The 27,208-nt window shown below is 41.3% G+C and overlaps 1 protein-coding gene across 50 annotated transcripts in view; it reads right to left on the bottom strand.

The window, feature by feature from the left end:
- Positions 1-27,208, bottom strand: part of MAP4K4 (mitogen-activated protein kinase kinase kinase kinase 4) — a 206,324-nt gene that overhangs the window by 44,318 nt on the left and 134,798 nt on the right. For all 50 annotated transcript variants that reach the window (XM_037806473.1, XM_037806475.1, XM_037806474.1 and 47 more), the window contains exons 7-13: positions 21,556-21,686; positions 19,332-19,386; positions 17,848-17,926; positions 14,285-14,460; positions 12,016-12,088; positions 10,317-10,527; positions 388-549 (exon numbers count right to left, since the gene is read on the bottom strand). In XM_037806473.1, coding sequence (XP_037662401.1) covers positions 388-549; positions 10,317-10,527; positions 12,016-12,088; positions 14,285-14,460; positions 17,848-17,926; positions 19,332-19,386; positions 21,556-21,686 — 887 coding nt within the window. The remainder of the gene's footprint in view (positions 1-387; positions 550-10,316; positions 10,528-12,015; positions 12,089-14,284; positions 14,461-17,847; positions 17,927-19,331; positions 19,387-21,555; positions 21,687-27,208) is intronic.

Genomic DNA, 27,208 nt, shown 5'->3' with positions numbered 1-27,208 from the left:
ACTAGATTTCTCAAAAGAAATTTTTTAAAATTAGTCTTTAATTTCACTCTTTTTAAAAAAAGATAATTCTCATCCAGATATTTGGGGTTCATAGCATTTAAGCCAAGTCCTGGATGCTATTTTCAGGTATCTCCCAGGTATCATACCACTAGCTGGTGAAGAGGTTTCTAAAGTGCAATGATTTATACATAGCTTTTTAAAAGACAAGAGACTCAATTCATTGGTCCCAACTCTGTGCCTCAGCATTTTTAAATCTCCAAAGTCCTAAATATATACATGTGTGCGTGCACATGTGGGAGATGTGGGATTCAGCCCAATTCCCCCAGGAGCTACAAAAAGGAACAAACCACACCAACTCCTGGGCTGGAGCAACCTCTGTGAACCGACCTGCTCCCTTTCGACTCTCCGCTTCTCTTCCTCCGCCCGCCTCCTCTCCTCCTCCTCCTTCCGCCTCCTCTCCAGCTCCTCCAGCCGCCGCTTCTCCTCCTGCTCTCTCCGGCGCTGCTCCCGTTCCTGCTGCCTCCTGGCTTCGCGCTCCCTCCTTTGTTGCTGCAGAGAGACATGTGCGGTTACCGGGCCCTCGGGGGGTGGTCTGTGGCCAGCTCCAGGTGGAGCTACCGCGGGACGTTCACGCACCCCCTTCTACCGGGCAATTATCTCCTAATTGTTCTCAGGCTCCCCCCATATCAGCTTCCTCACACATTTTATGTGTTTCTGTGAATCCTGATAGGGGTCGGTTTCTTTTTGACAGCAATTATTCCCCGCTATTCACTGTCCCACAGTAACTAGGGGGCAGGGGATGTTTTATCCTTGGATGTCACTAACAGAGTCATCCAAGGCCCTTGAGACAAGAAAAATAAGAGCTGGGAATAAAGGAGAACAGAAGGAGTCAGTCAGAGGAAGGGCAAACGAAAGAAAGAAAGCCAACACATGTCTGTGCCCTTAAAATTCTCCCTTAGCTCCAGGTTCCAAGCCAACCATACGGATGTGAACAGGTCAGAAAAGGCAAAGGGCTTTATACACTACTTTAAAAAACAGTGAGTTTTACAACTTTCAGATACATAAAGCAGCCAAGATAGGGTAAAGGGGTTCTTTGGGAAGTTTCCAAAGCAACATGGAATCCTTGAAAGAGAAGTGAAACGGTTCCAGGGGTGGGGCTCTGTCCTGGTTCTACTCCCCGGGGACACCCACTTCCCCTCCATGAGCCTCAGTTTCCCGACTTGTCACAGTGGAGTGGGGGGAGCTGTGGGGTGGGAGGGAGGCAGTCTGCACCAGAAATGAGAGCATCACAGGACGGAGTGCTGCGCTGGACAGCCCTTGGAAGAAGGTAATCAATGGTGTCTATGTGGAAAAAAAAATTTAAAGGTCTCAGACACAATAAACTCTAAGAGAGTCATTGCTCTTCAAAAAATGAGGGCATATCCACTCCTTGCTCACCACCCAGGGTTGGGAAGGGTATGATTTGATGCAATGAGACACCGAGAGATGAGTGGAGAGGGAAGGGAAGAGCCGAGGTGGCCTGTCATCATTGGTCACCTTTAAAGGCAAGCAAGACAATCTACTGGAGTACGGGGAGAAAGCACTGGAATTTCATTTATTTATATTTTAATCTCATTCTTCAGTAAATGGCATTTGTTTATGATGCACATAATCAGTACAGTAGTATATAGTTAGCTATAACTCTCTTGTGTTGAATTTGTTTTACTGATATGCATGATCAAAACGCTTTCAAGGTCACTACATCACTTTAAACAATGCCCCCTGACAATGGACACATCCCACGACAGCCAGACAGATGTGCTACTACCATTTCCTCACACACAACGCAGGCTTCAGAAATGCTTTAACTGGAAAGCAAACCCTGACCCCATCTCTGCCTCTGCCTCTGCTGTTAGTCAGCTGCTGTGATCAGCAAGGAAACGTCCAGAAAAGAGCCAGATTGGAGGGTGGGTGGTGGGTGATGGGGCCTTAAGTTAGAGTCCAGGATGTTGCCATACCGAGGTCTGAACTGGCTGCCAACCCTAACTGTCATGCAGCTGGTGGTGCCGATGCAGCCAAGTATCCATCGCCATCCAGACTCAAGATTCCCATCTCCACCGAGTCTCCAAGGGGGAAGGTGCAGGGGGAAAATGGGGATGGGTTGGGGGATGGGATGGGGTGGAGTAGAAAGAGCGGAGGCCTAGGTGCTGACCAGTCCCACAGCTGACTTTCCTCATCTACAACTAATACTGTCTCCAAATGTCTCCAAAGGCCGACCCCCATTCCCAAGACCTGCTTCTCGTCGCACTTCTACCTTCCATACTGGAGCTGTTGTCACCTGAAGTCTCAGGGAATGGCAGAACCTTGGCAAACCTCTGGCCACATGGACTTGGACCAAGGGCGAGCACTTGTTCCCTTATTAGCTAGTAAGCCAAGGTGGTGCAACCTGTGTGCTCCACTTTCTCAGGTGATTCTGGTTGCATTGAGTATAGGCTCCCAGCGAGAAATCTTGACCGCTGCATTCAACTAAATGCTACTTTAAAATCTTTCACAAGAAGTGCAAATGTTTTTCTCTTCATTTATTTTTTTAATTTAACCAAAGTAATATGTGTGTACTATTTTAAAAAGTGAGAAAGAACTATAAGGTTTAAGTAAAAAAATTAGCTATTCCATTCCTAATTCATGCTTCCAAGAGATAACTACTTTCAATGCTTTTAGGTTTTTTCCTATAGTATTTACTTCCTTATTCTTAAAAAACAAGCTTATAGAGCTATTCAAAAATTTTTTTCATTTGGTCACCATCAGTTTTCTTCCAAAGAGTACCCACTGCACCATCTTACCGCCTGCTCCCACTATAGTCATATGACAATTCCTGGTAAAATGAAAATTACGCTCATGGCTGAGCCACATACAAACATATTTCCTTATTTTTTTTCTAGGAGTTAATGGCCTCATTTTTTTTTTTTGGACTGGTTTTCTATGGACCTATCACAAAATCATCTGTAATACCTCTTGTACTAATGTAAAACTCCTTTCAATATGGTTCAAATTCCAAGTCAAACTCAAATTCATACAGTTAGTTCCATTAGGTCGTCTTTATTCTCGGCGGTGGATCCTCTGGAGGCCCTCTCTCCAAGCTGGACGGTGCTCCCAGTCTTCCCACACTTCTCCCTCCAGCTTCCAGGGACTCCAACCAGGCCCTCTCCTTTACAGGATCCTCCATTCCCCACAGCTCATCTTCCTCATAAGCTGCTGGAACACATCCTCCAGGAGCTTCTTAAGGAAGACTGAAGACGTTAAAACAACCTTCTGGAACTTTGCATGTCTGAAAATCTCTGCTTATCCACTCCGGAGGGATAATTTTGATGAGGGAAACAACTTCCCTCAGGACGTCGGTGACTTCCTCTGTCTCCTTCAGGTTTCCATCAGAGGCTGCTCCCATGCAGTCGAGACCGTTCAGATTCCCGATACTCAGCACACGATACACGATGCACGTCTTGACCCATCTGCCCACCATGGCCTTTAGGATCCTCTTTTCATCCTCAATATTCTAAAATTTCAAGACGACGCACATGCCTTTGTGTGGGTCCTTTCCCATTCCTTAGCCTGGGCACTCAGTGAGCCCTTTCAGTCCCGAAACTCATATTCTTTAGTCCTGGAAGCCTTTTTTTTTTTTTTTTTACCTATTCCTGTGTGTGCATTACAGTGTTCACTGCCTGGAACATCTATTAAATGGAAGGTGGTCCTCCTAGACTGACTGTAAGTTCCTCTTCTATTCTATTACCCACCCCACCCTGCCCCACCCCACCATACACACACTTTCTGAGAGTTTTAATTTTTTTTAATTTTCAAGGACTCTCTTATTTCCTGAATATCCTTGTTTTGTGACTATATCATATTCTCCTTTTTCTAAGGATATTAAACATGCTGTGGATGTGCACATGTGTACATGAGACGTTTCTCTCCGTTCCTCACAATGACGCTATTCCTTCAAGTTCTTTTTGTCTGTCTGTTTTGGAATCTTACATGTTTAATCTTACATGTTTAAGATTTTCCTCAGCATGTGGCTGTCAGATTGTGGCTGTCCATTCATATTTAAGACACTAAAAGAAGACTGTAAGGGAAATGGATGCACTTGGCAACTCTTTAGTTTTAGAGTAAGGTGACTGGGAGGCAACATGATCATTTTGTTGGGGGCTTATTTCCCCTGGAATGATCAGTATCTCCAGAGAGGAATCTTCTCAATATTGTGGGAATCTTTGCAATATTCTGCCTAGGCTGGAAAAACGGATGTAGGAAAAGGAGGTGGAATTTGCCATAAGCATTGGCTGCCAGCACTTTGGGAGCTGAGTGGGGTGTGGGTACTGTAGTTACACTGACTCGTACTTAGTTTCACTCAATGTCCTTGTTTTCTCTCCATGTACTCAGCTGTGCCTGGCATCCCCAAGCCCTGAGGCTCCGTGGTTCATTTTCCCTGGCGGTGCACATCGGGAGCAGGAGCCTACTTGCATGGGGTGGGGGTGTCTACCTGCTCCTATGGATAAGCAGATGTAGAGACAGATACAGACATGGATACTGATTCAACCATCTTCTTGCTTTTAGTTCTACTTGGGATCTCCCATTTCTGACTCTTCAGGATTCGCAGTAAGAATTAGCCTTCATATAGTCTTCACTCTTCCATCCAATGCTCACAGTTTGGTCCCATTTTTTGTTCTCACTGCCATTTAATTCAAAATGCACCCCACACCCCTCAGAAAATAACAGAAAGCAAACAGCATCTTCTGCTTGAGAAGTGAAAATGTCAACTGGGAAATGAAAGCCTGTGAAACACATTTCCTTCTTAGTGTCATGTGGGCATACCAAGCTTTTAGTTACCAGATCAATATTAAAGGAAAGACCATAAGCTCTTTGAGAGGAGGAATCATGTCCCATCCATCTTTTTCCCCTCTAGAAAATATCATACGTTGCTTTCATTAGAAGAAAGCAATATAACCTCTTTTTGAATTTGAATCTAACACATGCTCTTCCCACAACACATGACATCCAAAACTAAAACAGCTGTGATTTCTATTCTCAAGATTTACCTCTGAAGTAATGAAAGATTCAAGAATCCATTCCTATCTCTAGGTCTTACAAAATACAGTCAAATCCTAAAGCAGTCTTTCCACGATCCCCTAGTAAGTGCACAAAGGCTTGAACATAATGGCTATATCCGGACAGCGCCTTGTGCCTCACAAAGCACACCTCTTACTCCTCAGCACATCCTGTAGGGTCTACTGAAGCACAAATCCGAGCTCCCAGCCAAAGGGTCCACCTTAGAATGGGCAAAATTTCAAAACTGGCCCTTTCTTTCTAGAGATACACGGGACTACAAATAACTGATTTATCTATTTGATAAATTTATTACGCACCATGGGTATATAAAATGAATCAGACAAAAACCCTCCTCCTCCAAGTCTTAGAGGAAAGATAAGGCGCATACACAAAGGACACTCCTCTGCCATATACTGCTGTAATATCTGCAACTGTAAACTGGACCAAGAGCAAGAATTTAAACTACCAATCATAAAACCTCTACAATCAGAACTGGTCTTCAACTGGGGTGGGAGGAGGGAGCATTAAAAGTTAAAAGAAAGCCCTGAAAGCCTCAGTCAATATCTACCAATAGTTAATTATGTGAAAAGCTTGCCTCTCGCATTAGAACAGCAAAAGAAAATAGCACAAGGTAAAATACATATGTCATCAACTAAATAACATCAATCCATACTGGATTAACTTTACTGGACTAAACATACTGATTTCAAATGACAAAACAACAAAACCAGGAGATACTAACAAACACACTTAGCAGATTTACCCCATTAAAAATGAAAAACACAGAATTCTTTGAAGAAGTAGCTTTTGCAAAATGCTGTCATTGTTTTCTTAAATCATTCTTTAAAAACAAAAACAAAAGCAAACAAATTGAAAAACTGCATGATGTGGTAGATTCCCTAATATCTCAAAGAGATTTCCATATTACTTACATTTCCCTGAGCATGTCTAAGCAAATATGTACATTTCCAACTATACTTTGATTATCTTTGCATTGCCTTTCTAGTTTGCTATTTAAAAGCAGCATTTCATCTCACAATTCTAAAGATTTTTCCAAATAATTAGTGAGGTCCACTTAAATATACTCCATTGGATTTAAGGACTTTCAGTGGAAAGAGACTTCAATAAACTAGTCTATTCTGTGGATACAGCAATTTCCACCAACTTCTAAGAGCATGTTACTGCACACACATGCTGTCAATCCTTGAATTTTTCTATATGGAAGTTCTCATGAAGCCATAGCAGAGAAACTCTTTGCTTCTTTAGGAACAAGTAAAATTTGCCAATTTAAACTAACTTTTCCCAAAATTTACCTGTGAATATCACTAAAGACTGGTATGCCAAGAGAACTTTATTAGTAGTTCTTAAAAACAAGATAGCCACCTTTGGTAAAACAACTGAGCCACTGACTCGACAAACTTGTGATTACTGCATATATTACAGTTGGAACATAAAAACGGTAGCACTGTGCTAACATGTACCCTGATGTTAGATCCTTGTGATCTGAAAAACAAAGACCTTTTTGTAGGCAGTGAGGGATGAGGAAATGGTCCTTATTTCTTTAAAAAATGCATGGAAATATTACTGGAAAGTCCTTGGGATAAGGGATTCACTGCTTCTTAAGATATCACAGCCAAAAACATGCTAGTAAATGGTACCTTTATTAATTTTTTTCTTAGACACTTTTGTTTTCCTAGTGTCAAAATTTAACTTCACTACCAATCCTTACACTTTATATATAGAAAACATTTTTTCCCTTTTGTTTCCTTTGTTTTTAATTTCTTCTACCCATCCCTCTAAAATTTCAGTCACTTTGTAGTTTGTAAAAGTGATAGAAACGAACATTAACTGTGTGTTGTTCACACTAACATTTTATCTCTCACTTGAGGAAAGCAGATTCAGCTGATTCCCCCACAGCACAAAGTGACAACTGTAAGTCCAAGGCTGAATACTTTGAAGAGAAAAGTCCTAAAGGCAGGAGATTATTTTTTCAAATACCTACAGAGAGATTTTCAGACAGGGAAGACTTGAACATCCATCCTATCAGGAGTGTTCTCAGTGGAAACGGAAACACAAGCAGCAGAAGTGACAGGCAGCCTGAGAAGAAAAGTTCTCCATTTGATAGAAATGGCAAACACGCGACGCCTTCAAGCACATACACTGGGGCATCTTCTCAAAGAGGGAAGGACTGCAAATCTCAAACTTTAAAAGTTTGATTTGACCCCTACTTACACTAAAAAGATGATTCATACACAGGTTAAAAAAAATCTGCTTAATGTTATGGTGGCAACTCAGACTCACTATAATCAGATCTTCCCTAGGAAATTTTATTCCCTTGTTTTCTTTCTTCTTTTTTTTTTCTGAAGTTCACTAGAGTAGCAGATCAAATAAGAGAAATATATCTTGCTTTTACCAATAATTTGTCAGTCTCTATAAGGTGAAATGAAGAAGTACAGCCTAGCAGACAGAAGGCTCCAAAAACATACCCAAAGTACACTTCGGATTACTGAAAGCGTTTACTCCAGGAAATATTTTTATTAAACTTAGAAGAACAAGTACACATGCTAACCAACTACGTGGATATTACAGACCAAGGAGGAGCAGTTGCTGGATACCAATCAAGATTCACTGAAAAAGAGTACAAAAACCATGAGGATAAAATGACAGTACAATTAAATATACTTCATTTTTGCTCAAAAACAAATGACTAAGTATAAATAGAGAAAATGCTGGCCTGTGAAAATTTTTTATGAAAAATAAAAATTAGCTAGAATATAAAAACAAAAAACAGAAAAAATTATAAAAAAACAAAGAAATAAAAATAACAAACAAACAAGCAAGCAAAAGCTAGAGACCAAGTCCTATATGAGCCAAAGATATTATTATGCATCTAAATGGGAAAGGTAGCAATATATTAAAACTCTGAGATGGAGAGAGATGATCATTTTATGGGAGTTCTGACTCTGGGTAATATTCTTAAAATGACAATGAAAAACCACAGATGCATCTGGAGGAGAAAGAAGTGGGGAGCTATGTGGGATGGGAAAGGGGTGAGTGGGTGTCCAGAATAAGCTTGGCTGCCTAAGTGCAGCATTTTCTCCTTTCCTCCTGGGAGCAGCCAAAAACAACAAGGAAAAGGGAGAACGAAAGTGAAAACCACATTTTCAGCAAACCTGGGATACAGACTCTAAAATGTTAGCAAGGACTTCCACACGATACCCAGTTCCCGCAGGAGCCATGGCGGAGGAAGCAGACAGGAAAGGGGACGTAGAGCAGGGGATTTCAAAACACATGTAATAAAAAAATGCACATACATGTATGTTTCCTAGAGATGAAGGGAAGGGCAAAACCACCACCCCGCACCTGCAGCGAGGGTGCAGACAGAGGAGCGACTGGGGGCACGGGAAGTCCCCAGCCACAGCGAGTCTGGTTTTGCGGCAGCTGCAGAGAGAGGGATGTCTATCTGCATTGCTTCCCCACGGCCTCAACTTCTGCGTCACTTTTGCCATCTGATGCTAGGAAGCTGTTATCTCCTTTCAGTTTTAATCATCATTTATCTCATGAGCAAGGATAACCATCTTGACCTATGCTTCCTACTTTCTTTTGCCTGTTCATAAAGTAAGGACTCCCTATGCCTCCAACAGTTCTGAATGAACCCTCGATGCCAATAAAGGGCCAACAACCACTTATGGTTCAAATATTCTCCCATTACCCTTCTGGGACCTGGAGCGTGGGCAGCTCTTCATTACCCAGGCTAATGAGAAGGACTGGGTTAAGGGCCCTGCTGTCTTGCTACCACACACAGCCTGAAAGCCATCTGAAAAGCCTGTGTTATAAATGACCCTAACTGACCTGGTCCTTAGCACTTCATGTCATAACCCACCAAAGTAACCTGCATCCCCTTGTTAGGGCAAGTGCAGCCCCAGGTCAGAAGGGACGCTGGAAAGCATTGCATAAACAACAACAAACTCCCAGAGCCCAAAACTCAAGCATTCTAATACAATAAACACAAATGGTCAATACACTACTTGAGCAAACCTCTGAACCCACTCAGGGTTTCTGTTAAAGTTCATAGAACACTGAGAAAAGTCTGAACAAAAACAGAGAGGAGTTTGCAAACAAACTATCAAAAGAGTTACAGAAATGGCCACACTGTTATTACTACAGGGGAAGGTAAGTCTTACGTTTTCTTCCTAATGCCCTGGCTTAACATTTCCAGTCTCAGCTAGGCAGGCACTGATCTTCTAAACAAGGGGGCAGATTTTAAGAGTTTTCAGAACGCAGACTACAAATACACAAAACAAACCCCAAATTACACTTGTTAAATTAATAACTTGGGTAACAACATGTGTTGCTATTAAATTAAACTCCACTGTTTAATATCAATACAGGGCACTGTTGTTGGAGATGCAAGATAAAAGGTGAAAGAATTACGTGTATAAATTAAAGAGTCAGAAACAACTACAAAAGAAAAATTTGGAGCTGTGAAATAAAACTGCAAAAGGGAGTCCGAAAAGAAAGTCAAAAGACGAGACAAAATGTGTCTTTGAATTAAAACTGGAAAAGCTGTGGGTACCCGTATGGCCATTATTGACAAGCTTCCCACATGAAATGGGCAGGCAGGCAGCGCACAGCCTACTTCCCCATCACGGGACACAGCTAACCCACATCGATGAACAGATTACAGAAGAGCGTTTGTATTGTTCCCCCCCCCACCCCCGTAAGGTTCTGCTTCCCACCTCCCTTACTTTTAAATGTACCTAAAGTTAAAGCAATTTAGAGAAAAGCATATCTAGAGGTAAGGCATTTATAGAAAAATGTTTTCCTGTAAAAATGTTGAAATTTCAGAAAAATATGTACTCTTACACTTGGACCAGAGGCCAAGAGTGGAAAAGAAATCAGGCCAGGCCTGAGCAGGCCAAGCTGAACCACAACGGGAAGCCGACTCCACCGAAGCTGGTAGACGTCATCCTCGCGACACCACTTCTCCTCATTCAACATAGTGTGTTGATGCGTAACTCTGGGGCAGGTCTTAATGTTTTACGGGCAAGGAAAACAATTCTAAGACCTCAAGGAACGTGAAGCCCTGGCAGTCCAAATGCCTAAGTTTTTCTTCGGCAGTTAAACAGCTAAGCCAGGGGCTAGGAAGGTACTGTTTCAGGAGGCTACAGCAAATACTCCTGAGCATTTGGCTACCACTGTAAGAAAGAGAAAAGACCCACATGGACATTTCCCTGCTCTACCTCTTCCAGCCGCCGCCTCTGCTCCTTCTGCTGCTCGATCCGTTTCTGCCTCTCGGCCAGCAGCTGCCGTTTATACTCCTCCTGCTCCCGGAGCTGCTGCTCTTGCAGGAGCTGCTGCCTCCGAAGAGCTTCAGAACGTTCCTTGTTCTCCTGCTGCAGTCTCAGGAAATCCCGTCGAAGAGTAGATTCACCAGGCACGTTAACGATGGAACTGCAGGAAGAAGTAAGGGCCACATGGGATGTGCATACACCTTGCCGCCCTCTAAGCCAGATGTCAGCGCCCAGCACTGCCTGCCATGTCTACACGCATTCTTTACTGAGCTCTCCCCATGCCACGGGCTCAGCTGGCAAGTCCACGAGAATGACTGTATCTGTAACGTGATGGTCCCGTATCTGCTTCTGTTCATTTAGTAAAGGTTTTAGAGCTCCGTCCCATATGCTTGCTGCCAAATATTACACCCAGGACTTCTCCGCTAGGATTCTCTCACCAATTCAAATTGTAAAACCATAAACTGAAATCACTTCTCCTCCTCCCCCTTCGCCAATGCTCCCTTTGATGACCTTATTTTCCATTAATAAGAGCAACACTATTTTCCTGGTCTGCCAGGCTAGAACTTTCCAAGCAACCATCAGAACTTACCTTCCCTTCATCTTCTTCATCTGGTCAACCACCAAGCCCTGTCACACTTTCCCTCCCACTGTCTTTAATTCTAGGGCCAGCAGCTGAGCCCTGACAGGGTCCCACAAATTAGTCGTCTCCCAGACAGCATCATTCCTAGCTGATCTCCCTGAGGGAAGTCAGTTCTCTTCCAAACCACCCAAGACATCAAGCCAAACAAATTTCCTTAAATTACCTCTTAAATTATATCATGGGCCTATTCAAAAACAGTTTTCTGCCTCATGAAATCAGTTCAAATTCCTCTAAAATGGATTAAAATATTTGCCCACATAAAGAGAAAAAAAAAGACAGTATATGGAGTTTCTCCAATAAATTCTCTTATCTCTCTCTGAACTCTATTCTTCAGCACATGGGTCCTCCAGGGTTTCTCAACACACCCTTCCATCATCGTGTTCAATTAGTCACGTGTAGCTGCAGCATGACTGACGGACTGCCAGGCAATTCTGTTACTACAATCCACAACTTCTGTATTCCCTGATTAATCAGCTATTATGAGTCCATGCTACCAATTTCAACTCTTCAGTCTTCTACTTGACTTTACCTCAGGGGATCCAGAGATAAAGCAAAACACAGACCATCAAGTGGATCAGGATAGAATACACATTTAACAGAGAAATGCTGGTAACCACACTTGTGAGAGGGGCAAAAACTGGCACATGAGCAGGATAATTCTTTATGTACAGAACTGTCCTACACACCACAAGACATTTACCACCCAAGACTCCTGGACCATTAAGTCCCAGTGGCAATACACCACCCCCAACCCCCAAATCAAGTCCACATTTCCCCAAAGGACTGGGGGAGAAGGTTGCAAAGAATTCCTTAGTAAAGAACCACTGGCATGGTGATCTAGAGGAGTAAAATTTTTACAGGAATCTTTCAAAGAACTGAGAAGTGTGGAAGGCATTAAGGCCTTTTCAAATGAAGGTTCCTTTATACTACGCCAGGGTCTTTTGAAATCCTGGAGTCAATGTGAACACCTTTGCACCAGCAGGAGGCTGGAGGCCGGGCTGTCGTTACCTGGGCTCTCCCTCCTGCTCGGGCACCTCCTCCTCCTCTTCCTCACTTCCACTGTACTCATACTCTGTCTCATCTGTAACAAAAAGGACAAAGGAAACGGGTGGTTCACAAACCAGGACACATGCACGTACAGGCACGCACCCCCAGTGTCATTACGGCAGAAAAGAAACACGTTCGTTCCAGGCGAGAACAGCAAGGTGTCTTGGAGAAGGGGCGGGGGCCAGCCGTGCAACACCAAGTTCCCAGGGAACTGCGCCAAGTCTCTGCGGCTGGTGATTCTTTTGCATTCAAAACAATCCCTTACGGAGGGGAACTGCTGCAGATGCAGCGCTGTGAGAGGGGCCTCCAGAACACTTGACACCAAAGAAAAAGTGGCCCAAGGGCGCCAGCAAATTCAGGAAGTCCACGTGGATGCCAAAATTCAAAGGAAAGATACGTAATTGCTTGAAACTAACGCAACTAAGAGAATTCATGCAGTTACATTTAACAATCAGAGATCCACTGAGAAGGCAATAGAAAGAAAAGTCTGTTGTTTTGACAAAAAATACAGCCATTAGTTGGTACACAGAACAGAAAACAAAATCAAATACTCCCATGAATTATAAAAGGTGTTACCAGGGAAAAACTAATGAAATAATACAACAAAAGAATGAGACAAGAACTGCTCTACTTAAACCAGACTTCAAGTTTCAACATGAATAATTTATTTTCACTTCAACAGGTTTACTACCATTTTCCTAAAAGTAACAGGCCATTTTATTAGGCCTTTGTCTTAATGTCCATATTCAACTTTAAGAGAACAATTTCATTCCAGAGCACTACAGCTAAGTGAAGAGATTTTAAAAACATAATCTATTCACAAACAAGAAATAAATTTCGGTTTTTTTACTGAGACATCTAAGATGAAAATCCGTTTTCTGTCAAGAAAGATTGGCCTGAGAACATAAGAATATGGTTCAGGATAAATTAATCAGTCTATGGTTATGACATTAATTTTTTTCCTACACTAGACAGAAAGGATAATGATTGGGAAAAAAAATTCAAAGCTAATATGTAATTGTAATGAACAAACCAGATATACTCTAGCTTTTAAGGGAAATTCCAACCTATATAATCTTTAGAATCCTTTAAATACTGTGACTTGAAGATAAGCAAAGTTAAGGTGCTCCATTATCCCAACAAGGGAGGGAGACGAAATAATCGAGGTAAAGTACTTAGCAAATGTCCAGCATGTAGCGAATGTTCCATGAATGTCAGTTATTACCATTGAGCAAAACAATGGGAAAATGATCCAATGCACACATAAATTTTCCAAAAACAACACGGATACCATGTCAATTAAGTGTTAAGCATAAAAGTCTTCTTTTCCTTTTAACCTTTAGCTTACTTTGTTACAAGTGCATAGCATAACATGTAAGGCCAAAAATTTTATTTTTTCAGTGACGGCTTAACTGTGAATACAGAAACTGTGTAAGACTCAAATGACCATGAAAAAAGTTCAGTCCATGTCCCAGAAGATGAGTCTCTGACCCACTCTTTTACTGTCTTGAACTTGCAATAATTCACAAAAGCAAAAGATCAATATGAGCAGAGCCATTTGGTGAAGACGTTGGTGAGTTCAATTTCCCTTTGCTGGACAGAAGGAAAAGAGAGGGCAAACCAGACGTGGGCATGGAATTTGTAAAGATACAAAACCAAGGCCAGGTGGTGGTGATGTAAGACCCAGAAGGGAGCCCTACGGATGAAAGGTAAGAGCGTGCCTTTTCTGTGCAGTAGTAAGAGAAGCAGGGCAGATCACGTGCATGGCCCGGCCTGGCCACACAACCTGTAACAGCCTAAAGCGCTAGAATCCCTGGACCATCATAACTCGCAAACAGTGATAATGCTGCCCAGAGCTGATGCTCTGTAAACCCTGGGCATGGTATGCCATGAACACAACCTTCAAAATAAAGTAAAAAAAGTAGCAACAAAGAGGCAATGCCAAGGACAAACCAGAAGAACCCTCCACTGTGCAACAGGCCAGGGTGTGGCCTGACTATTAACAGCCCAGCCGCACTCGAGCAGTTCGGTTCGTCTCTGCCTGGAGCCAGGCTGGACCCTGGAAGCTCTCAGTGAACCACAAGTTAGAGACAAACTATTCAGCCAGGCAAGTACAACTTCATGGTTGGGAAAGAAGGGAGCTATTTCACTTGGCAAGAACCTAGAAACAAAAAAAAAAACCTTTCATAATTTTTTTTTAAAAAGATGAAGATCAAAACAGATGTAATACCTTTCTCTCCTCGCTTCTTCCTGGTCCGGTCTATGTGGTCCTTAAGCTGGATTCTAACTTGCCTTTCATTTGGCTGATCCCTTATGAAAGGATGTTTCAAAAGCTGCTCTGTGGAGGGCCGCTGCATGTAATTCTTCACCAGGCACCCTTCTATAAAACTAAAAAACTTCTTTGACCTGTAAGAGGAAGTAAAAATGATCATCAAATCTCTACCACAAAGAGCAAAGTTTCAAATGATAAAGTAACAAGCCTGGAAAGAAAGAAGAATTTCGGGATTCACCATGAACATTCTGCAAGTGCACGGAAACAATAAAAGAAACATAAATGGTAACTTGGGACCTTTGGATATCAGGAGCATTGACTAACTCAACATAGTGTAAGATACCTTATCACTGGCAACACACCACAGAGCTATGAAGGTCAGATTTAAATGAACTGGGATGTTGCTTATTAATCACTTAATCACAGGGGCAGAGGAGGCCAAGGGGAAGAGGAAGGCTTCTGCTAAAAGGAAGGCAAAAGGAGGATGGATGTCTAGTACCCAGAAGACAAGGGCAGGTAAGAGATGAGAAAAGGAGCCAAGTCGGTTACCGAATGCTGAGACTCTAGACCTTGTTTCTGTGACGTTTCAGAGTTTCAAGGCAGTTTACTGACTCAAAGAACATTATCAGTTATCTGTGCTAAATGTACAGGCAGAAATTATGGTTTTGAGGGGGCAGTGACTTTGCCAGCTAAGTTTACCCCCCAGCCACTTTTCTTCCCGTCCGTCTCTCTACGTCTGTCTCGTGAAGGCTCCCATCTCTCCCAGCCTATCTTTTGGAACTCAGCTCAAGAACTCTCTCTCCTGGGGAAGCCCTTCTGGCAACACGCCCTCCCCGCACGTTCCAAGCCAGGAGTCTTTCCTCCAGGGTGGCGTGGTCTGACGGCCTGGGTGGAAATGGCGGTGGGAGGAGCATGTCCCTACTTTTCAGTTTGCTGGCAACGCCCAGGGCTGTCCACGGCACATCACCGCAGGTACAGGATACATTTTTGTGGAATGAGTTACTATTCAGTCTTTAAAAGTGCAATTTAGAAAATTAATTCAGTTCTTCCTATTCACTGCTTTAAGAATCACTTCTATTGTCTTGTATTTTCTTTCTAACTTACTATTTTTCAATTTGACAAATATTTATGTACCAACCATTTCCATTGTTATGTTTGTCTCTATAAGAAATACATGTAGAAATAAGGTGAAGAAAATTTAGGCAGACACAGTGCCACTTGTATAATCAAACTTAGAGAGGAGAGAAATACAACTGCTACAGCAGGGTAAGCATTGGGAAAAGGCAGGGTGTTTGGTAGAGCAAAGAAAGAGGGTAGAGAGGAGACAGCATTCCAGGGTAAAGTAACAACATGAACAAAGGGAGAAAAGTATGAGAGGAAAATGAATAGCTTTCTGGGGGTGAGTACAGAAACTGGAGAGGAAGGCCCTCAAAGTCACCTCAAAATCACAAATCAGAGGTTGTTACTTTATCCTATGGTTAATACATGGTAAACAGAATGCTCTAATGCAGAGATTCCCCAACCCCACTGCTAACAAGAGTCATGTTTGGAGTTTATGAAAAATATAAATACTTCTGTCACTCCCCAGACCTAATGAATCAGAAACACTGAGGTTGGAGCCGTGAATTAAAACATCCCAAAAGGGATTCTCAGGTACCATTTCCACAGATCGGCACTTGGGAATCAATGATCTACATATATTCTTTAAAATCAGCTATCAAGCTCTGCTAGAAGACAGTTCATCAGTCATCTTTCTGAAAGCCACTTCTCCAAAAACAGCAGTAGAAATTTACATCTGGTGGCCAGGAAGACAAATCACAAAGGAAGAGAAGCTTTGTGTCTGTGATCATCCAGTCGTTTTGGAATGCTTAGGTAAAATGACAACAGTGCTACGACTGGTCAGAGATGTGGTGTCTAATCAAGTGTAAAGAAAGTCTGGTGTTATAAAGGAACACAGGAAGCATCTACTGTCATCTATGTCTGTCCTTATATCACCAAATGCTGTACACAGAGTGTTTGATTCAAAACCGGAAGTACCAGAAAAACCAGAGCAGGGCCAAATGAAGAGACTTGAAGATGGTGAGAAGCCCTGAAGATAATGCATTAATTCAGCAGGCCTTTCAGTACAGTCTCCCTTCTAAAAAATCTAACAGAGAGAAAGGGAAAAACTATTACTTAATTGCACAAGAGTTAGACAAAGTACTACCTTGGTCCCATAGCTTATACCTGCAGATGCCGGCTATACTGTGTGGTTTCCCCAGGACTGCCATCCAAGCATGCCTAGGGTTGTCTTAATACACAAGACCAGCTGAGGCCAACATTTTTGAAACTGTATGGCCCTGAAGAATCTCCTCAAAAACTGGTATATGGAATTAGACAACCTCAGTTATCTAGAGACAGATGAGGTTAAAGACAGTATATAAAGAATGAGAAAAACTCTGCCAACAGGAGAAAGGTAGAGAAAGAATGATGCAATGTGCTGGAGGCAAAGACAGAGAAGAAACAGCAAGAAGTGTTGAAGGGAATACCTATGATAAAAGAACACTGCAGCACATCAGAGGATGAGCAACCAAGAAGAAAAGCAGCAGCTGAAAGACGAAATCCAGAATAGAAAGCTTAACACTGTGATCTCTGCATATTCAGAACCTGAGTCAAGAATCAAAGAAAAGAGGAGACTCCATTAATTGGAAAACTAATAAGAATAGTTTCTAAAAGGACATCAAAATCAAAACCACAGTGGGCAGGCATCAGCAAAACAGGTGAGCCCAGGGAGACAGAAAGAGGAAGGGTAAAAGGTGGGAGACGGGCTCACCTGCATGAGGAGCCCAAGTGCACAGGCACCGATAGGAAGGGACTCAAAAGAGCGGGAGGGAGGGAGGGAATGGGCAAAACTCTCAGGCAATGAAATGAGATGCCGCTCAATGATTTTTAGTAACTAACCCAAACCATCCTTTTCCTACAAGGGTGTAATTCTAAAGGCTTTCACCAGTGAGGGTAACTGTTAACTGTCATCTGCCTCCCTGGATATCAGTTTTGTTTGGTAAATGTATGAGAGCTACAGGGAGATGGAAAACTGGCAACCCAGAGAATGAAGACAATTATTTTAATGTGTTCTTCTGGAAAGAAAGAGGATATCTCTAATTTCAGTTTTTCTTGTAATAATTACAGTAAACACCTTCATTAATTTTAAAATCCTATTTCACCTGAGGAACTGCAAGTCAATCCAGCTTTGCTTTTTTAAATGTAAAGATGTTTAGAAACATATCACACTTTAAAGTGCTTTTAAATATTAAAACAGAACTTTTTTCATAACCACGCTAAGGTATATCATACAATCACTTGCCACTATTTTGTAATTCAATAAGAACGTACCAAGAAAAATAACCACATACACACAAAATCACTTTTTATTTGGTTTTTCAGGGCACTGTTGTATGTGTTCTCTGGAAATTATAATGGCCAGAATTTTGACTCCGAGGAAAAGAAAACACCAAACAACAAAATTACCATGTGTAACTTACCATTTTTTTGACTTCAGCCGCGGAGGAGGGTTTCTGGGAATGAGGAACAGTGCTCTCATTGGGTGCATGTCACAGAGGGCTGAGAAGAGGAGGGACGTGTCAGTAAGCCACTTACTAGTCTCCTTCTTGGTTTCTAGGGCTCACTCTTAACATCAAATGCTCTGTCCCATTGTTGACTGACGTCTTTATTCCAAGCAGTCTAGACATCCAGTTACAAAGCCCAGGGCATGTTTGAATTCCCCATTTAAAAATAGCAAAACTTGAGAACAAGAGCAACAAGAATATATAATTTCAAATAACAAATATAAGTTTTAATGGAAAGTCTTAGAGCAGTTAATTAACAGCTTAAGTTTCTAAATCATCTGTAAGATTACAGTTAAAATAAATGCATTATCACAGGAATGTCACAAGAATTTTGTAACTCAGTGCATGAAAGGCCTTAGCACAATCCAGATGCTGAGTTAGCACAGAGTAAAACCTCCAGAAAGGTTAACTGTGCATTGTTACAGCTAGTATTAACAACAGAAGAGCAAACACAGGAGTCTAAGAATGAATTGTTTGATCTGCGCTGTAACTTCCGTATCATCCCAGTTTTAAAGCCCTTAACGAGACACATGCCCGCATTAAAATGTCACAACAGGCAGTTGCATTTTCATGTGTTTACCTTCAAGAGAATCTTACAAGGCAGCTGGACAGTGGGGGCTACAGAAGCAAACAATACTATTCCCACTGTGAAAGAAAACCGAGACAAAGACACAGCCAACGCTTCCCCACCTCAATTCCTTACAGAACCACAGGGGAAATGTATGATTTTCAAGGCAGACATACATTTCTGTATTGCACACTAACTTTTAGCTGTTGACAATTTCTTTTTCAGTCATTCAACAAATATTTACTCAGCATCAAATATGTACCAGGCAGTTACAGATTCTTTGTATATACCTGTTTGTAAGGGGACCAACAGAAAATGCTGCTTTTTTTCTTTGCTCTCCACAATTCTACCCTGTCCCTGATCAAAAATCAATTTTCTGAAGTACCAATTTAATCCAAAAGAGAGGCAAACACTCTTACAAAGGGCAGGAAAATTTCATAGGTTATACAATAAAAAGTCTACAGATAAATAGTTATGCCTTTATTTGTAATATCAAAACATAAGTAATAGTAAAATTACATGTGTTAGAATCAGTTTCACTGAATAAGTTTAAAATGTAAAAAGAAAATTATTGCCTATTATCTGAACTTGACATAATTTCAGTTTACATGTATCGATACAATGTAAAAGAAAATGCAGCCTACAGAATTCTAGGTGGTCTCCAAAAGAAAGGGAAGGTGCCAAGAATTCCTTTTACATCTAAAACCTAACTGTAATTACGATGCCCTCACTGAAATGCCCCGTTGAGAATGGTGTTACCCAGGGAGATGTTCTTTCTGAAGCCTGTTATGTACAACAACTGTGCTTAAAAATAGGAAAGAAAGTTACTTACGGGGAGCACCTTCTGCCATCTCAATGGCTGTAATGCCACAAGACCAAAGGTCACTCTGCAAAAATAACACAGCATGTTACGGATACCATATTAGCTAGGCAGCCACTAACTTACAATTTCAGTATTCACACAAATGAAATAAAGGCTTTCTCTGGGTATAAACTGATTGGGAGTTTGCCAGGAAATTAAAAAGATTTCCATGAACATCTTACAAACAAGCAAACAAATGAAATACAGATAAAAGTGAACTGCTAATTAAAGCCACTTACCTACAAACTAGACATAGTCCCCATAAAGCCTCTCTCTAACTGCCCACTGCATGGCCTGCTGCTCAGTGAGTTTTTTCATTTCTTTATAAACATTCAATAGTGTAGAATCATGGCCCAGATTCATTATGATTTTTATGTTTAATATCTCAAATTGAAGTTTAAGATTTTAAAAGCTTTAAGGCCAGAGTGCACGCTTTTATCAAAGGCCCACAGCTGAACTCCCAATCCCACCACAGCCCACCAGTTCGGATCACACTGCCATGCACCTCCACTTTCTCTTCAAACTAAATAAAGGTGAGCAATAAATAAAGGATCTATCTGCGTATGGCATCTTTTCCTCAGATAACTCAAATTTTAATTTTAAAAGTTGAATTTTAACTTTACTCTCCACTCAAATAGAAGGTCTGTGAGGGAAGGCATTTCTGCTTGCTTTAGTCACTTTATAGCCCCAGAATTGTGCATGGCATACGGCAGGCACTCAACAAATACTGGCTGATGAACCAATGACATTTTATCAATCAATAATTAAAATCCAAAACAGATTTGAAAAAAAGCAGCTAACAGACATTTGCTGTCATTAGTATACTTTTGTTTATATGCTATTCTGACCAAGCAATTACTTAAAAATTGTTCAAATATAAGGGCTTTCTGAATAACAATAAAATTATGTGAAAAATCAAAGTTGAGACTGTTTGGATCAAAGAGTAATTACAGACTACAAATTTCTCTAGTCTTTACAGAGTTTTCTAGTCTACAGTCGTGCGAAGGAATAATTCAACACCTTAACCAGTGACCAAATTCAGCAGCATTAACGGCAGGATAAGGAGATTTCACAGTCTCTGATGTGTGCACCACGCAGCACACCTGTCCCATACGAGGCCAGCTTGGTGAAAAGGCTTTCCTGGATACTAATCAACACTTCCCAGTTTATAGGAAACAAGCTAAATGACAGCACAGAGTAGCGATGAGACAAATCTAGAGGAGGAACATATTATGCCAGGCCCAGCCTCTTCAGCAAGTTAGTGTCATGGGGGTGGGGCAGGGGGTGGTCCTGATTAAGAGACCCACGGGCCAAATCCAACACTTGTCTGTACCGGATACTGGTTTGGACAAACCACCTGAAGCCAGCTGGGTCTGAATATGGACTTTTTATTAAGAAATTATTCTTAATTTACCAAGATATAATAGTTTAGGTATGTTGGAAAACATCCAATTTTAGAGACATGTAATGATGTATCAAAGGGTGAAAAGTCAAAAGTCTATAATCTATTTCAAAATACTTCAGCATACAAAAAAATTAAATAAAAATTCCTCTGTATCAAATGTTTAACTTGGACCTCTTAAATTGGATATTTGTCATAAACAGTGAAACATATTGGAGAGTGTTAAGACATGAACTCAATTTTAAATACTATCAAAAGATACATTAACCACTAATTTAATTAAGGTACAGGGACTGAAAGAGAAAACAATTCTATAAACATAGTCAACTTGAGTCAGATGATCAAATATGGGTTTTACACCAGGATCAAAAGGCGCATTATTGATTCAAGTCCCTAGAGGTCACTCTAATAATTTAAGAATATTTGCATACCAAATCAAAGCTGCAAAGCTCTTCAACAAGAAAACTCTAGAATTTCACACAAATGAAAAGTTACTATATATATTCTCATTACTGAAATATGAAAACCATCTGGTTAGAGTATATTCTTCAAACTAAAAAAGAAAAAGGATAGCAAATGGGGGCAGAAGCGTTTAATTTACTGACAGAAAGCTCTGTACACAACAAAATACCACAGGCTGCCTTGAAACTGGCATATTACTTATTAAGGAGAACACAGGTGATGCAGGATGACAAAAAAGACAGTACATTTCCCTAGCAAATTCCCATCCCCGTTAGTGTGCAGGGTCGTTCTTGGGGTACGGTCCCCACGCAAGGTCCCGCCCTCTCTCACCCTGTAGTCATAGGTGGCATCTGGGTTCTCGTCACAGGCGATGACCTCGGGGGCCATCCAGTACGGGGTGCCGATGAACGTGTTCCTTCTCCCAACCGTCCTGTCCAGCTGAGCACTCACACCAAAATCAACTGTGCAAGGAGAGAAAGGAGTGAAGAGTGGAAGCCATCAGCAATCAAGCACAGTATAACAGGAAAAAGGAAGGAGACGTCTTCTGAGGGAACTGAAGCGGTAAAGCTTCGTCAACGTGCAGGAAGGAGCACACGTCCCACAGCAAAGCCACCAAGACTGCAAGGTGCCCCACCAACATGGCCACCTCCCTGAGCTGCCCCAACAAGGAGCTGCAGAGCCTTTGGAATGAATAATTTTCAATGCTTTCAGGGAACATGACTGCCACAAACAAGATCAAGTCACAGAAAGCCCTAGGTTCAGGACTGACCCGAGATACTGACTTGGCTTCTTAAGCAGCACCACTGTCTGTCAAGTTAAGAAAGCATGAAGGGAGGCGAGGCAAGATGGCGGAGTGGTGAGGTGTACGTTTTAGTTATTCCTCCAGGGCAGTAGGCAGAAAGCCAGGAACTGCATGGACCGGACACCGCAGAGCAATCTGACTTCGGGCATACTTCATACGAACACTCACGAACGCGTGGAACAGCTGAGATCAGCGAAATCTGTAAGTTTCCGTGGCCAGGGGACCCGCGCCCCTCCCTGCCAGGCTCAGTCCTGTGGGAGGAGGCGCCGTCAGCGCTGGGAAAGAGGAGGGAGAACTGCAGTTGCGGCTCTTATCGGAAACTCATTCTACTGATCCAAACTCCAAACACAGATGGACCAAGACCAGACACTGGAGAATCCGGGAGCAGCCAGCCTGGCGGAGAGGAGATTGGGATAGCAAAATCGGCAAGGAAAACCCAAAAATATAAGCGGAGACTTTCTGAAGTGCTGGTGACCACAGAACGGGGAAGGGCAGAGCTCAGGCAGAGTCAGGCTCATATGCAAATCGAGATGGTGAGTTTCTTTGTCTGAAAAGCTGGTTTCTCTGCTCCCTGGATCCTTCCTTAATGGCCCTAATTTCCTTGGCTCTTAGCATTTCAATAGCCCATTAGATCTGCAAGGAGGGCCCTTCCTTTTTTTTTTTAATCTTTTTATCTTTTTCTAAAACAAATACTCTAAGAAGCCCATTACAGAAAGCCTCAAAGACTTGCAATTTGGGCCCAGGCAAGAGCAGAGCTAAGAGAGCTCTGAGACACACGGCAATAAGTCCAGTGGCTGAGAAAATTTGCTGAACACCACAACGTCCCAAGACAAGGGGGGCGTCCCCTCACAGCCATCTTCCCAGTGGGCGGGGAACACTCCTGCCAGGTGCCGGCTCCACAGCCCAGACCTGTCCCAGACAACCAAGTGTGAAGGGAAGTGTTTCTGACAACACACGCACACACCACAAAATCAGGCGTGGGCATTAACGTTTCCTGCACCTCAGCTGGTTGTCCCAGAGTTGGGAAGGAGAAGCAGACTGGGAATGCCCCTACACAGCCCTGCAGCCCAGAAACGCCCTAGGCGCACAGCACGCACCTGTGACATAGCACACTCATCCCTCAACAGAGGACACAGGAGTGCATGGCTTGGAAGAGGGACCCACTCGCAAGTCCCAGGGGCCATATGCCAAGGATTTCTGGGTCAGCAGCAGAGACAAACTGTGGTGGGACTGAACTGAAGGATCAGACTATTGCAGCAGCCTTAAATCTCCAGGAACACCAGGAAGATTTGACTGTTAGACCGCTCCCCCTCCCTGACCGCTCAGACACATGCCCCATATACAGGGTGGGCAACACCAACTACACACGCAAGCTTGGTACACCAATTGGACCCCACAAGACTCACGCCCCACTCACCACAAAGACAAAGTAGGGAAAAACTGGCTTGAGAGGAACAGGTGGTTCAGGGACGCCACCTGCTGGTTAGTTAGAGAAAGTGTTCTCCACAAAGATGTAGATCTAACAAATTAGAGATAAGGGTTTTAATTGATCTATAAATCCTAAAAGAACCCTATCAAGTTAAACAAATGGCAAGAGGCCAAAAACAACAGAGAAATTTAAAGCATTTAAAAAACACCAGACTATATGGATAACCCAAGCCCAAATACCCAAATCAAAAGATCAGAGGGGAGACAGTACTTGGAGCAATTAACCAAAGAACTAAAGCTGAACAACGAGATCATGGCACAGAATATAAATGACATGAGTAAGAGCATGGCACAGGATGTAAAGAAGGACATGAAGAAGACCCCAGAAGAGCATAAAGAAGAAACTGCAAGAGTAAATAAAAAAATAGAAGATCTTATGGAAATAAAAGAAACTGTTGACCAAATTAAAAAGATTCTAGATACTCACAGTACAAGAATAGAGGAAGCTAAACAGTGAATCAATGACCTGGAGGACAACAGAATGGAAAATGAAAGAACAAAATAAAGAATGGGGAAAAAAATAAAAAAAATCAAAATGGACCTCAGGGATATGAAAGATAACATAAAATGTCAAAATATAAGACTCATTGGTATTCCAGAAGGAGAAGAGAAGGGTAAAGGTGTAGGAAGGGTAATCAAAGAAATTGTTGGGGAAAACTTCCCAAATCTTCTAAACACCATAAATACACAAATCATAAATGCCCACTGAACTCCAAATAGACTAAACCCAAATAAACACACTCTAAGACATATTCTGATCACACTGTCAAATACTGAAGAGAAGGTGCAATTTCTGAAAGCAGCAAGGGAAAAGCAATTCACCACATAAACAGGAAACAGCATAAGACTAAGTAGTGACTACTCAGCAGCCACCATGGAGGTGAGAAGGCAGTGGCATGAGGTATTTAAAATTCTGAGAGAGAAAAACTGCCAACTAAGAATTCTTTATTCAGCAAAGCTCTCCTTCAAATTTGAGCGAGAGCTTAAATTTTTCACAAACAAACAAACGCTGGGAGAATTTGCTAACAAGAGACCTGACCTACTGGAGATACTAAAAGGAACCCTACTGACAGAGAAACAAAGAAAGGAGAGAGAGATATGGAGAAAGGTTCAGTACTAAAGAGACTCAGTATGGGTACATCAAAGGACATTAAGAGAGAGGGAAAAAATATATTGGACAAACATAAACCAAAGAATAAGATGGCTGATTCAAGAAATGCCTTCACAGTAATAACGCTGAATGTAAATGGATTAAACTCCCCAATTAAAAGATATAGATTCGCAGAATGGATCAAAAAAAAACGAACGATCAATATGTTGCATACAAGAGACTCATCTTAGACACAGGAACACAAAGAAAGTGAAAGTGAAAGGATGGAAAAAAATATTTCATGCAAGCTACAGCCAAAAGAAAGCAGGAGTAGCAATATTAATCTCAGATAAAATAGACTTTAAATGCAAGGATATTATGAGAGACAAAGAACGCCACTACATACTAATAAAAGAGGCAATTCAACAAGAAGAAGTAACAACCATAAATGTTTATGCACCCAATCACGGTGCCACAAAATACATGAGACAAACACTGGCAAAACTAAAGGAAGCAATTGATGTTTCCACAATAATTGTGGGGGACTTCAACACATCACTCTCTCCTATAAAGATCAACCAGACAGAAGACCAATAAAGAAACTGAAAACCTAAACAATCTGATAAATGAATTGGATTTAACAGACATATATAGAACATTACATCCCAAATCACCAGGATACACATTCTTCTCTAGTGCTCACGGAACTTTCTCCAGAATAGATCATACGCTGGGACATAAAAACGAGCCTCAATAAATTTAAAAAATTGAAATTATTCAAAGCACAGTCTCTGACCACTATGGAATACAATTAGAAGTCAATAACCATCAGAGACTTAGAAAATTCACAAATACCTGGAGGTTAAACAACACATTCCTAAACAATCAGTGGGTTAAAGAAGAAATAGCAGGAGAAATTGCTAAATATATAGAGACAAATGAAAATGAAAACACAACATACCAAAACCTATGGGATGCAACAAAAGCGGTACTAAGGGGGAAATTTATAGCACTAAACACATATATTAAAAAGGAAGAAAGAGACAAAATCAAAGAACTAATGGATCAAATGAAGAAGCCAGAAAATGAACAGCAAACCAATCCTAAACCAAGTAGAAGAAAAGAAATAACAAGGATTAAAGCAGAAATAAATGACATAGAAAACAAAAAAAAACAATAGAGAGGATAAATGTAACACCAAAAGTTAGTTCTTTGAGAAGATCAACAAGATTGACAAGCCCCTAGCTAGAGTGACAAAATCAAAAAGAGAGAAGACCCAAATAAACAAAATAATGAATGAGACAGGTAACATTACTGCGGATCCCAAAGAAATTAAAAAAATTATAAGAGGATACTATGAACAACTCTATGCCAACAAACTGGATAATGTAGAGGAAATGGACAATTTCCTGGAAACATAAGAACAACATAGACTGACCAGAGAAGAAACAGAAGACCTCAACCAACCCATCACAAGCAAAGAGATCCGATCAGTCATCAAAAATCTTCCCACAAATAAATGTCCAGGGCCAGATGGCTTCACAGGGGAATTCTACCAAACTTTCCAAAAAAGAACTGATACCAATCTTATTTAAACTCTTTCAAAACATTGAAGAAAATGGAACACTACCTAATTCACTGCATGAAGCTAACATCAATCTAATACCAAAACCAGGCAAAGATGCCACAAAAAAGGAAAACTACAGGCCTATCTCCCTAATGAATATAGATGCAAAAATTCTCAACAAAATACTTGCAAATTGAATCCAAAGACACATTAAAAAAATCATACACCATGACCAAGTGGGGTTCATTCCAGGCATGCAAGGATGGTTCAACATAAGAAAATCAATCAATGTATTACAACACATTAACAAATCAAAAGAGAAAAGTCAAATGATCATCTCAATAGATGCCGAAAAAGCATTTGACAAAATTCAACACCCCTTTTTGATAAAAACACTTCAAAAGGTAGGAATTGAAGGAAACTTCCTCAACATGATAAAGAGCATATATGAAAAACCCACAGCCAGCATAGTACTCAATGGTGAGAGACTGAAAGCCTTCCCTCTAAGATCAGGAACAAGACAAGGATGCCCGCTGTCACCACTGTTATTCAACATTGTGCTGGAAGTGCTAGCCAGGGCAATCCGGCAAGACAAAGAAATAACAGGCATCCAAATTGGAAAAGAAGAAGTAAAACTGTCATTGTTTGCAGGTAATATGATCTTATATCTGGAGAACCCTGAGAAATCGACGATACAGCTACTAGAGCTAATAAACAAATTTAGCAAAGTCCTGGGATACAAGATCAATGCACATAAGTCAGTAATGTTTCTATATGCTAGAAATGAACAAACTGAAGAGACACTCAAGAAAAAGATACCATTTTCAATAGCAACTAAAAAAATCAAGTACCTAGGAATAAACTTAATCCAAGATATAAAAGACCTATACAAAGAAAACTACACAACTCTACTAAAAGAAATAGAAGAGGACCTTAAAAGATGGAAAAATATTCCATGTACATGGAAAGGAAGGCTAAATGTCATTAAGACATCAATTCTATCCAAACTAATCTACAGATTCAATGCAATCCCAAT

This window comes from Choloepus didactylus, chromosome 17, assembly GCF_015220235.1.
Source record: "Choloepus didactylus isolate mChoDid1 chromosome 17, mChoDid1.pri, whole genome shotgun sequence".
In the NCBI taxonomy this organism is placed as follows: Eukaryota; Metazoa; Chordata; class Mammalia; order Pilosa; family Megalonychidae; genus Choloepus; species Choloepus didactylus.
This window is presented reverse-complemented; position numbering and strand designations above follow the sequence as displayed.